Source organism: Plectropomus leopardus, chromosome 6 (genome assembly GCF_008729295.1).
Source record: "Plectropomus leopardus isolate mb chromosome 6, YSFRI_Pleo_2.0, whole genome shotgun sequence".
In the NCBI taxonomy this organism is placed as follows: Eukaryota; Metazoa; Chordata; class Actinopteri; order Perciformes; family Serranidae; genus Plectropomus; species Plectropomus leopardus.
In genome coordinates this window covers 35131385-35144338 of record NC_056468.1, presented here as the reverse complement: position 1 = coordinate 35144338, position 12954 = coordinate 35131385, and the positions used below count along the sequence as shown (strand labels likewise).

Sequence of the window (12954 nt, the reverse complement as noted above, 5' to 3'; positions counted from 1 at the left end):
TGTTTTCTCTAATATTTCATTTAAGTTTTATTTGTTTCAAACACGTAAAAAAGGAAATGGAAAAAATACAAAAGCAGACAGCGAAAAAGTCATATTTACAAACAATGGAAAAGCATAAAGAAATGATCAAGCACATAGTGACTCGGTTTACATATTCGAAAAGGAGTGAGAAGAAACTTATTTAATCCATATGTTAATGAATTTTAATTAACTAGCTATCTTATTAATTTAAACCTATACTGTAATTAGTTAAATGTATAAATACACCCGCATAATTAAAATCAAATATCCATGATTTTTCATTATTTAAAGAAAAAAGAGGAAGATAAACTAGGAAAAAAATGAATGTTAATCAACATAATAAATAAATAGTAACCCCTGTAAATATTTGGTGATTGTTAAACCTCCTCTTTATCCTTGAAGCCTGAAAAAATAATGATTTTATTTATAATATTTTAACCTGGTTAATGTCTGGACATTGTTTTAGCTCCATTAAACATTAAAACTTCTCCATAGTTTTGCTCCACAGATTGATAAAAACCTTTTTCTCACTGAACATTTTTTTTAAACTAGTTTTGGTAGTAGTTTATTTTTATCTTTAAACATTATTTGAATTTTAATAGTTTTGATTGTAAGAATTATGTCTTTATTTGTATCAGAGGAACACAAGAATATAGAAAGATTATTTTTATTTTACAAGTCTGCACCCTCACCCTTTATGCCTGAAGGAAACTCGATCATTAACTCGGAGACTTTGACCTTTGACCCTTGACCTTTTCATTGATTGCTTCCACTCTGCAAATTTGGTCAGAAGCAGAGTGAAAAGAGCGAGGATCAATGGTCCCTTTGTCATGTAAAATCACAAGTATATTTGAGTAGTTTAGTTCCATCTAGAGATGAAACAAGTTGTTGAAAAAACAATTTGTTAATGTACAGATAATTGATGGAAATTATTTTATTTTTAAAAAATCACTCTGAAATCACTTTTTTTTGTATTAACTGATGTCAAACTGAACATTTTTTGGTGTTTTTTGATGGTCAGTCGGACAAAACAGAATTCAAAGATCATCGCTTTGGGTTTCAGGATAATCAGTGATCAGTGATCATTTGTATCAGTTTTATATCATTTTATAGTCATTTTATTGACCTGAATGATGGATCAAGATTGAAAATAATAATCATTAGTTCCAGTTCACAGTTTTATTTCATTTAACCTTTGTACCTTTTCGAGCACAGTTTACTTATTTATTATTTTAACAGTTTCTGTCCCCTATTACTTGTGTGACTGTAAACTAAGTATTTTGGAGTTTGGACTGTATGTAAAGACCTTAGATTTCAGGAAATACACAACTTCCGAGCATTTTATTTTATCGAAAGGATCAACCAATTTATTAAAAATTTAATCTGCAGATTCGTCTGCATTGAAAGTGGCTAGTTTCAGCCCCCAAAATCACCGCTTCTTCATAAAAGCTGAACACAAAATATAAGTGAAGCAGCAGCAGTTTAGTGTGTTGGTTTGGGTGATGGAGACTCTGCAGCACCGCCCAGAGGTCATCCACACACACTGCTATTCAAAATCAAAGAGCCAAGACAGTCACGAGTCATCGAGTCATTGAGTCATCGAGTCATCTCGGTCCTCTGGAAGATTTCATGTTGTGTGTGTAACTCAGACGTCAGTGAGCTTTACTGGGAACTTACTCCAAGCTTTTCCAGTCAGTTTCTATTATTGCTTATGCAGCCATCAAGCTGTTCAGTGGAAGCATTTTCATCGCTGCTTCAGCAGAAATATACGTCTGTCAATTCTGGAGTTTTAACTTTGTCGCTGTCTGAGCTGGTTGGTGATAATGATCGATATTTAACTGCGGAGGTGAAATGTAACTAAGTGCTCAAGCACAGTTCTTTAGCACAGTTTTGAGGCACTTGTACTGTAGTATCTCAGTTTTATGCAGTCTAATGAAATTGGAGACAAATCTTGCACCACAATACTCTATTTACTGTTTATTCAGATAAATAATACAAAATATGACCAACAAAAAGCAAACAAATTGTTGTATAATAAAGGGACAATTCACCCCTAAATGAAAAAAGACATATTTTTCCTCCTGCGGCACTGAGTCATCAATCAATTTACCCAGGTATTTGTAAGAGTTAACAACCTCTATCTGTTTTCCATCCACAGCGACCACCACAGATGGCACTGTGGACTTGTGGTGCTTAAAGCACGTAAAAGAGAAAAACTACATATGAAAAACTCAGCAGCAGTGTCTCTTTACAGAAATCATGACCTGGTTACTCAAGATAATCCACAGATCTTTTGTGACCAGTTTCATATCGGTACTATTTTCTTTCTACCAACCGTATCACTGAGCCGAAGGAAGCGTGCATCTACTCATGGACGAGGGGCTCGTGACGGGACGCGATGTAAACATTGACGGCGTCCTCCTCGGCTGAGCTGTAACGTTAGCCAGCTCGGTGGTGTTTGGAGTCGAGGCCACTTTCCTTCTGTGCAGTAATTCAGTTGGCGGATGTAGTTCAGTATGAAGAAAATAGTTCCTACTTTTTAGGGATTGATTTTAAAAGGCAGCAGTTTCACAACTGTGGGAAAACACTTCATCATTCTGGTAATGTTAGCTCAGAAATGAGAAGAATGAGCACTTCACAGTAGGGATGGTAACAATTAATTGATGATCGTTAAGAACTTAATTGAATATGTGAAATTTAATTGATTAATGGATAGGCTATGCACTGCCATCAAATCATATGCAATATGTTGCTGTGAGCTTTGATGAAGGAAAAATACATTTGCTATTGTTTGAAATGAGCAATTTTTTTATATTTTCTTTTTTCTTTTTTTTTTTAATTGATTGATTGTTAATTTTACAAATCGCTTAAGGAAAGTGCTTACAATTTGCAACCATAGTTCACAGTGAAGACATTTCCTTCATTGTTTTTGCATTTAACTTTGGATGTTTGTAAATAAAAACAATGTATGTTAAAACTGTTTTTTTTCCATCTGATATTTTTATTTGTGTTTTTACAGACTTACACAGTGCAAATACACAATACATACCTAACTTCACATGACAATTAAATACATTTGACAAGACAAGACAGGACAAAACGAACAAGACAAGCAAAAAGACTGGGCTGTTGGGACAAACTGCACATTGTGATTTCTTGTAGCATGTTACCTAAGAAAAAAAAAAAGAGCTGACGTGAGAAGGTGTCTGTCTGTCCAGTTTAACAGTATGACCTTTTTTTACAGGTGATCATTGGGATGACCCTCCTGTCTGGAGATCCGTGTTTTAAAACGTGAGTTTTTCAAAGTGTGAGATTTGAATCTTGAATGATGAAACGTATTTGTTTGTTTGTTAATTGTTTATTCACAGAGTCGATAAAAAATGTAAATACAAACATGATTTTAAGTAAAACGGGACACCCCTATAAGATATTCAAAGCTTCTAAATATGATAATAATATAATATAATAATATAATTTTCTTAAATCATAGGTGTTTTTGTACTGTTATAAGGTTTTTAGTCCCACCTTGTTTTGTATCTGACTTTTAGCAAAAAAAACCACTGAATTTCTGGTCTTAAAACTGATTAATCTAAAGCAAAACATGCATTTCCAACTAAATGAAATTCAAATATGTCCAAAAAAAGAAAATTGTTAAAATAATTAGCTGGGGTTATAATGAAATGGACCTTCTGTATGGCAAAATAAAGAAATGCAGCATTTGCTTAAACATAGGGGAAAAAAATGAATCTCACCATCATGCTCCGAGGTTTTCAAATGATTTAGTTTGTCCTAAATATTTATCAGAAGAGTTCTGAATATTGTGTATGAGTCCTCTGGAATTTATTGACGTCTTGGTATGTTTATAACTTTTTTACCGGATTATAAAGCACTCATAATATTTGTGCTCTTCTGTCCTTTTGTTTCAGCAATGACTCACTTACCCCGCAGTCAATAAAATGAATCTCATCTGAGCGTGCCAAGCTAAGCAGCCCAGCGCTCATTTAATCTGTTCCAGGCTGATAAGTTGTGTTTTGATTTTTTTTTGTTTTTTTTGTCCTGCAGGCCTCCCAGCACAGCAAAGTCCATCTCCGTCCCCGGGCGAGAACACACCCTGCAGCTGGACTGTAAGGGGGAGGGGACAGCCGAGCCCGGGCCTGCTGGAGGGGTCTCTCTGGGCCGAGCCGCCAAGCCTCGACCCTCCATCATCAGTTCAGGTACAACACGGACTTTAAAACATGTAAACATGTTCTCGTAAAATCCCTCAGAACACGTATGGACCTGAAAATGTGCACAATGGATCCCCTTTAAGCTTGTGGTTCCCAAACTGCAGCGTTGGGCCAATTCGAAGGTTTAAAATTCAATTCTGTTTCATGGAGGAGCAAAAACCAAACAAGTGTGCTATGATGCTTGCAAGGCTGTGGAGGTCTGCAAGATTCAGACAAATCAATGTGGACGGATTTTAGAGGAGGAAGAGAAGAAAAGCAGACGATGCTCACTGAGCCAACACATGACTCATATTTAAGTGGTTTTGGGGTGTTTAGCTTACACTTTCCATTTCATAATTAAATTGTTATTGTTAAATAAAACATGATTCAGCTGATACACAGGAGGCAAAAATCGATTTTGCATGACAGACAATGTATTCCTGCAGCTCAGAGTTAAAGCAGTCTCTTAATAAAATCTTTATTTTGCAACTTTTTATGTCTTTCCCAAGAAAGAGTAACGTATGTAATGCAAAGGGTAAATATATAAATATTCAACATGCTGAATCTGGAAATTTGTGCTCATGTTTGGATGTTAATCTTTGAGTTTTAGGGGTTTAAGGGATTCAAAAGGATTTGGATGTGATAAGCAGATTTGCTCCTGGATTCAGAATCAATGAAATTGTATTAAATCGTAACCCTAATTCCAGGTACGGTGACGGGATTTGAGACTGAGAACAGATCAAATAATTTCCTCTTTGCTTTATTTGTCCCTAATTGTCTGAGACTAAAAAAGGTGATACCTGTTTTTAGATCTCATAGGAAAAACTAATCGCAGTAAAATGATGTCAGAGACTCAGACTGGACTCTAGTTTTTCGATCTTGGCTCGACCTTCTGAGCCAGATGTGTTTCACTCCGAGCCAAAACTTTCTGGAACAACTTCTAAAAAAAAAAACTTTTTGAGATGATTCTCCCTGCACGGAAAACTAACTGACAGTGTTTAGGATTGTGTTCAGTTTGAGTTCAAATGAAACCTGTTTTGTTCCAACTTATAAAACCAATTTAAAGGATTAAAGTCACTCAGAGCGTCTGGTTCAGGGATCTGCAAATTTTCAGCCATGAGACATGAACGAGCTTTGAAGCAGTTACAGAAAACCTGCCAACTGCTCGACTTCTCAGAAACACAGACACTAAATGATTGTAATTTACCGTAAAAGTACACAAAAACTGCTTGATGTCTGATCCTGCAGAAGAAGCAAGACAACAAATATTTTGACTCAAAATAAATACATAACTGTGTTGTTTTCTTCTTCTGAGCAGCGAAGAAAAAGATCAAGTTTGCAGCTTTTTATCTGTGTGGAGTTTTCTTGAGGACAAGATCTTAATTTAATTTAATTTTTCTGAATTTAAATCAAATTAGATTAAAGTAAGATCTAGTTCTTAAGAAACTGGATCTTTAGAACTAGATTGCCTGTCTTGGCCAGGACACTTTTGATAATAACAATACATTTTATTTAAAGAGCACTTTAAGGTATTCAAAGACACAAAAATAAATAAATAATAAAAATAAATTTAAAGAAATCATGAAATAGAATACACAATAAAAATTGGGGGAAAAACGTGAGGCTTTTCTGGTCAAATAAAGGTTAAATCAATACATAAATGAACAAGAAATATTCTGTTATATAGAAATCACAATATGCATGAAAGAAAAGTAGCAATTTATTCTCGCCCTTATTACCAATTTTCCAAAAATGCACATAAAATAAATAAATAACAAGAGATTAAAATGAAAAGACGAAAAAATAATGGCAGTTCTTTAGGTGTGAAGGTCTTACAGTTAATAACAGCGCATTAATGTATTGTATTATTGTATTATTGTAGCGCAATATCCAAATATTTTGAGGCAAAATAAATACATAACAGCAATATTTTCTTCTTTTTTGGTGCCTTCAGGTCTCCTTGAAGAATCAGAGGTAAACCAGTCCGTTCCTGCAGAAATCTTCCAGTCTGGTCACTCTCGTAACTCCAGCTACGCCAGCCAGCACAGCAAAATCTCAGGTACAGCATTAATTAACTGCTATTTCATCCAGCCTTTGTTGTAAAGTCCGTTAATATTCCAGAAAATGGTCTTTGCAAAATAGAGAATATTTGTTTTCTGTCTTCTGTAATTTCCTGCAGGCTACAGCACCGAGCACTCCTGCTCCTCCAGCCTGTCGGACCTCACACACCGCAGGAACACCTCGACAGGAAGCAGCACCTCCGGAGGTTTAGGCTTCACTGCAGAGACGCCTACAGAGGGAGACAAGGACGCCGGACGTCCAGAAAGACCTCCTCGACCCCCGCGGCCTGTCTTACCAACAAACAGGCCTCCCAGGTACAGACACACAGTTCAGTCTATCATCAGTGCTCTGATCGGTGGATTACTGTTCTCTTATCATTTCAGTTTTCTTCTTTCAGGGTTCATATCAGTCAGTCAGTCAATCAATCAATCAATCGACTTTATTTGTAGAGCATTTTAAATCCAAACAAGTTGTAACACAAAGTGTCTCATTAAGTAAAACCAGAATCTGATTTGATAACTTTCAAAAACTTGGGGAGAAGGTAATGAGCAACTAAACAAGAAACGGCGCCAAAAATGAGCAAGAAGTTAGTAAAAAGTAACAAATAAATAAAGAAACATAAAAAACAAAAACAAACAAGAAAAGAAATGTATTACGTTTTCCTTGTTTTTGTTTTTTTTCCCGCCTTTTTAAACTAATTTTCAGGTCATTTTCATGTCAGCTCTTACTAATTTCTTTTCTTGTTTGACAGTTCTTGCTAAGTTGCTCATTTGCCGATTTGCTCAGGTCTCAAGGGGTTAAATAGCCTTTGAAAAGCATCTGAACGCAGCACAAGAAAACTGATGTCAGTCCAGGTTTTAATGGATTAACTAGTATAACTTTTTCTCAGTTTATCTTAACTGATCCAAATAACCTTTTTTTTTTTTTTTTTAAATTTAATAGGTATTTGTGGAATAAATTTCTGTGACATTTTCCAAAACTTTCTGCATCTATTTAATATTTCAAAACTTTTCTAGACCTGGAAACTGCTATTTACGAATTCCATGACTTTTCCAGGTTTTTAATGACCTTCTTCTCTTCTTCTAATCGCCGTGTTTCAGGAGGAAGCAGGACTCAGTGGAGAGTCAGCCCTCCTGGGTAGACGACACTCGCATCGATGCCGACGACATCGTGGAGAAAATTGTCCAAAGCCAAAACTTTGCAGATATCAACAACACTGAAGGTACAGCGGAGAAAACGATCGTGCAGCTTTGTGTCTGTGTGGTGTTTTCTCGAGAAACAGATTTTAATTTAATTTAATTTTAATGAATTTTATCAAAATTTAATTAAATTAGGATTAATGAATTAAATTAAAATAGATTAAATTAAACGAATTAAACAGAAATCTGGTTCTCTCTTAATTTAATTTAATTTTAATTAATTTCATTCAAGTTGAGATATAGTTCTCAAGAAAGTAGTTCTTAATTTGATTTGATTTTAATGAATATAATTACAATGTAATTAAGGTGTAGCTCTCAAGAAACTAGATCTTAAAAACTAGATTGCCTGTCTTGGCCAGGACTCTCTTACTACTACTACTACTACTACTACTACTACTACTACTACTGCTTACTAATAATAATAATAATAATAATAAATAATAATAATAATAATAGTAATAATAAATTTATTTTAAAGAACACTCAAGTCAAAAAAGTATAAAAAGATCGGAAAATAGAATATGCTAAAATGCACAATAAAATAGAAAAGAAGATTTTTTGATCTCATGAGGTTTTTCTGGTTAATTAATCATAAATTAATTAATTTATTAATAAATTAAAATCTTCGGTTAGATCAGAAATCACAATATGCAAGAAGAAAAGTAGTAATTTATTCTGGTTCTTAATAACAAATTTCCAAAAAGAATGCAAATAAAAATGAACAAATAACAAGGTATTAAAATTAAAATAAAATAAAGTATTTCTGGTGATTCTCTTGGTGTGAAGGTTTTGCAGTTCATTTAAATGCATATTTTTAATGCCGATAACTGAAACTGTAGCTCGTGCACCATCTTCGGACTCTCTCCGTCTGCAGCTCTGTGTCATGTCACGTTTTATTGTCTGTGTCTCGATGCCGTCTGGTTCCCGTCAGCGGCCGCTAACTCGGTTTCTGTGTTTCTGGCTCTCAGACAGCAACCTGCGGCTGTTCGTCAGCAGAGACGGGACGACTGCGCTCAGCGGCATCAGGCTCGGGAACAGGTGAGAAACTTTCCGTCACTCTCTGTTTCTCCATCACTTCCTCTTCTCTTTGTTTCTCCGCTCATTGACATCTGTGCGTCTCTCTCTTCCTCTTCTCCTTCACTCACTTTCACTTAACTTCCTTCAGATCGATATTTCAGTTGAAGTTACATTTCCGCTTTTTGGCACTAAAGCAGTTTTCTGGTTACGTTAAATGTGTTAAGAAACACAACGTAGTAGTTTTCAGAAGAAGTATTGATTGGTCAGATGTGTCGCTGTGTTTTTTTATCTACTGTTAAGCTGCTGCTTACCTGCGCACAACCTGTTTGTATTTCTGGTTTCTGTGCCATAAATGTTAATTAAACATTTTAACCCTCAGGGCTCGCTATATTTTTTTAATATTACGCAAACAAAATATTCATTTTTAACCAAAGTCAGTCCAAATCATAAATGTCAGATATTTTTTTATTAATTTTTTTCAGCATTTTAACCCTTTAAAGTCCTAATAGTCTGGGATATGTCAGTGATCAGCAGCTACATTGACTGTGACAGGTCACCTAGTGGAAATAGCATGTATTTCCTCCATATGCCAAATATGGTCAAAATGACCTCATCAGGTGGAAAATAGTCAAAAAAATAGTCAAAATGACAAATTCAGAGTCAAAAGCCCAGAATGACACCCAGAAATAATACAAGTCCTGTTTTTCTGCTCTGATGGCTGTGGGATCAAAAATGTCAGTTTGAATGGGTTTCAATGGAGCATTTTTGGACCTGAACAGTCTGAATGTAACTATTTAGTTTCCACAGTGTATTTTAGACTTATTGTAGGAGCTGAGCTTACACAATCTGGACTACATTAAGGACACATGCATGAACACAGACAAAATGATCAACAAATGAAATGTACTGTAAATAAACATATATGGTAACAATGAAAATGCTCATTAAAGAGACGTGTAAACTGTGTTCAAAGTTAAGCCTCTCTGACGGTTGTCCTGCGTGTTTGTGTCCTCGCAGGGTGTCTGCAGGCGGGTACGAGCCCGTGGTGATAGAGAGCCATTAAACCGAGCGGCGGGAAGAGGCGGACGTGTTGACCTGTGGATGTTGGATCGTCTCGTCTTCTGTCTCGCTGGTTTTCCCGGAGCTTCAGCCGGTCTGACGCCGTCGGGGGGAAGAAATTGCACTTTATGTTAGTGTTGAAGTTTGTGGCGGCACTTGTCTGCACTCCGTTCCAGATAATTTTTGTTTTGCTTTTTGCGATGTCAGAGTTGTGGCGTGTTTACCTGCTTCTGTGTTGCAGCAGCTGAATTTAGATTTAAAAGAGATTTCAGAGATTTCAGAAAATCCCACCATGAAGTGATTTTACTGGTTAAGTCGTAAAAGATACGTGTGCCTAAATTATCCAGGATTATTTTTTAAACGTGAATGAATCAGACACATTTTTCGTAGCTGCAGATTGTCCGAAATGGTGAACAAGAATCATAATGGGAGTTTAGTTAGCCCTTTAACACCTGGACCATCATCAGTTTTCTTGTGCTGCATTCAGACACATTTTACAAGCATTAAAACCTCTGAAACCTGAAAAATATTGGTTATTTTTAAAAAAAACTTGGGGAAAAGGCAATGAGCAACTTGGCATACGGTGCCCTGCAAGCTGCAAAAAGTTTGGAAAAGAAAAAAGAAAATTTACCTTAAAATCTGTTGCTTTTTAAGAGGGAATAAAATTATTAGAGGTTTATTTAAAAAAAAATAAAAAAAATTTAAAAAGTAGGGGACATTTTCAGAAAATATAATAATAATATTTACATACAAAATTTTGTCATGGAAATATGCAGACAACTTTATATATTAGCAATTTTCAAGTCATTCCTTTTTTTTCTTTAAAAAAAGTGCTAATTTCTTCATCTTTTGTTTCAAATTTGAGTAATTTCCTCCTTGCCTTCTCCCGATATTTTTCAAAAACAATACCAATAATTTGCTCAGAAGGGTTAATGTTCAGTTTTGATTCAGCAAAACATGAAATAACACCACTTAATGATTCATGCACCACTCAACAAAAAGTTAATTATCACTGACAGGCGACACATCCGAACGCTGAATGTGATCAACAGTTTAGAAAAATCACTGAGCGGCCGCGAAGACGCAGAAACTCTGAATCTTTTCGTTTTGAATTGTTCCCTGTCGATCGGGGAAAAGCAGTAGAACCACTTTGTGCCTGTAAAGTTTCTCTCGAATGATCCGAAAGCACCACGAACACAGCAGAGTGCTAGTGATGGTGAGGAGAGAAATACTGTTTCCTGTTTTTGTTTCTCCGTTCTGTTTTGTGTTTGTCATGTCGTATTCTGCAGGTGTGTGTTGCTGTGTGTCGCTGCGTGTCGCTGTGTGTCGCTGCGTGTCGCTGCGTGTCGCTGTGTGTCGCTGTGTGTCGCTGCGTGTCCACGAAGGATGACTTGTTTAAGATTTCTCGTCTCTCCTCAGCCATCAGAAGTGAAATCTAAATGTGAAGTCAGCCGAAAAACACGTCTGTGGTACAAGCTGTGTTGGTTTTATTTTGAATAGTTAACCCTCTGAAACCTGCGCGAATTGGCTTGATTTCTTTTAAAAACCTGAAAATAAGGCAGTGAGCAGCTTAACAAGAAATTATCCAAAAATAAGTGAGAAATTAATAAAAAATTACAAAAATACCTGAAATTAGAAAAAAGGAAATGAAGGAAAAGAGAATATTTCCTGAAAAAGGTCTAAAATAAATAAAAAAATTTATAAATTCTGTAGACTAATTTTAAATTTGTAGTTATAAATATAGATTTTTTGATATTTCCCCAAGTTATTTGATAATTTTCTAATGACTTTCTCTACCTCTTTCCAAAAGCCAATTTTCAGGTCATTTGTTTGTCACCTTTTTACTGTTAATTTTGAGAACTGCAGAACATTTCATACCAAATTACTGATTTTCTCTTTTCCCTGTTTTTGGGAGAATTGGCTTGATTTCTTTTAAAAACATGAAAATAAGGCCGTGAGCAGCTTGACAAGAAATGATCCAAAAATAAGTTTTAAATTAATAAAAAATTACAAGAAAATTACCGGAAATAAGAAAAAAAGTAAAAGAACAAAAAGAGAAAATTACTTGATAAAAAGTCTAAAATATATATTTTTTAAAATTCTAAATTTTAAATTCTAAATTCTAGTTTACTTTGGGCTCAAAGATCAAAATGCTTGTTGAAGGCAGCCCAAAAACTGATGGTGATCCAGGTTTCAAAGGGTTAACTCCACAAAGAGGGATTTCTGCAGACTGTAAAGGTCTTTGTTGCCCCCTGGTGGAGCAGCGGCCTTCATGCACGAGTCGTTTGGTGTTTACTCTGAGTTTGTTTACCGCCGTCTTCAGATGAACAAACACCAAAGAGGCAGAAATTAAAGGGCGACTTTCTGTAGCTCAAACAGAAGAGAAACCGTAACCTTGGCAACCAGCCGGCTGGTTGATGCTTTTGTTGTTGTTGTTGTTGTTTCATTTTAGAAGAAAGTTTTCTGTTTGGAGTTTGAACTCTGCAAACCACTTCAAGATCGGGGAAGCAGGATTGTTTTTTTTTTGTACAGAGTCTTAAAAACTAATTTTTATGTTTGTAAAAGAGGTGACAAAAGCTGTCAGTCAAAAGCAGGTAATTTTAATTTTGCACATTTCAAAAATTAAGTCAAATTACATGGAAGTCATGTACTGAAGCGTAGAGCTGCTGAAGATTAGTTTCAGGTAATAACATGAAAGTTTCTTGTTATAATGATGTTTTTCACCATTTACAGGATGTTTTTATGTTATAACAAGAAACTGTTCTTGTTATAACATGGAATGTTTTATTATTACAAGATACTTTTCATGCTTTTACAAGATAATTACGTTTTATAAAAAAAGTTGCTTGTTATAGCATGAAAACACCTTGTTTTTACAAGATGTTTTTATGTTTTAAAAAGAAACTTGTAAGAAAAACGTTTACATGGATGTTATGTTCCAATATTGTCCAGGAAAAATTAAGTCTAGAGCTGCAGCGATTGATAACTCTTCTCATCGATGTAATCAGGCGATACTTTGTTTGATTGCCTGCTGTAATTTATAAATCATTTAGACACTAAAATCATGAAAAATTATCTTTAAATTATGTTTGTGTGTCCAACAGGCATCCCAGAACAAACATTCTTCAATTTACAACCACAAAAAATAGAGAAAATAAGCAAATCTTCACACTTAAACCTGCAAATGATTGACATTTGTTTGCTTGACAAACAACTAATTAATCAGTTATAAAAGTAATTGGTGATTAATTTTCAGTCAAACAAGTAATCAACTAATCTTTTCAGCCCTTGTTTAGTCACAACAGAAATAAACTGCTTTTTTTCCAAAATATTTTCCCTTGTTTACAATTTAAAAATCAGCTTTTAAGACTCTTTTGTTCAGTTTTAAAATT

At 35.0% G+C, this 12954-nt stretch overlaps 1 protein-coding gene across 1 annotated transcript in view; it reads left to right on the top strand.

Annotated features, from left to right (window-relative positions):
- The window catches only part of LOC121944203 (protein FAM102A-like), a 40032-nt gene extending 30347 nt beyond the window's left edge, over positions 1-9685 (top strand). Inside the window, exons 6-12 of the mRNA XM_042487924.1 lie at positions 3266-3312; positions 4084-4235; positions 6181-6285; positions 6406-6601; positions 7388-7509; positions 8455-8524; positions 9521-9685. Coding sequence (XP_042343858.1) covers positions 3266-3312; positions 4084-4235; positions 6181-6285; positions 6406-6601; positions 7388-7509; positions 8455-8524; positions 9521-9566 — 738 coding nt within the window. The 3' untranslated portion in view covers positions 9567-9685. The remainder of the gene's footprint in view (positions 1-3265; positions 3313-4083; positions 4236-6180; positions 6286-6405; positions 6602-7387; positions 7510-8454; positions 8525-9520) is intronic.
- The last annotated feature ends 3269 nt before the right edge of the window (positions 9686-12954 follow it).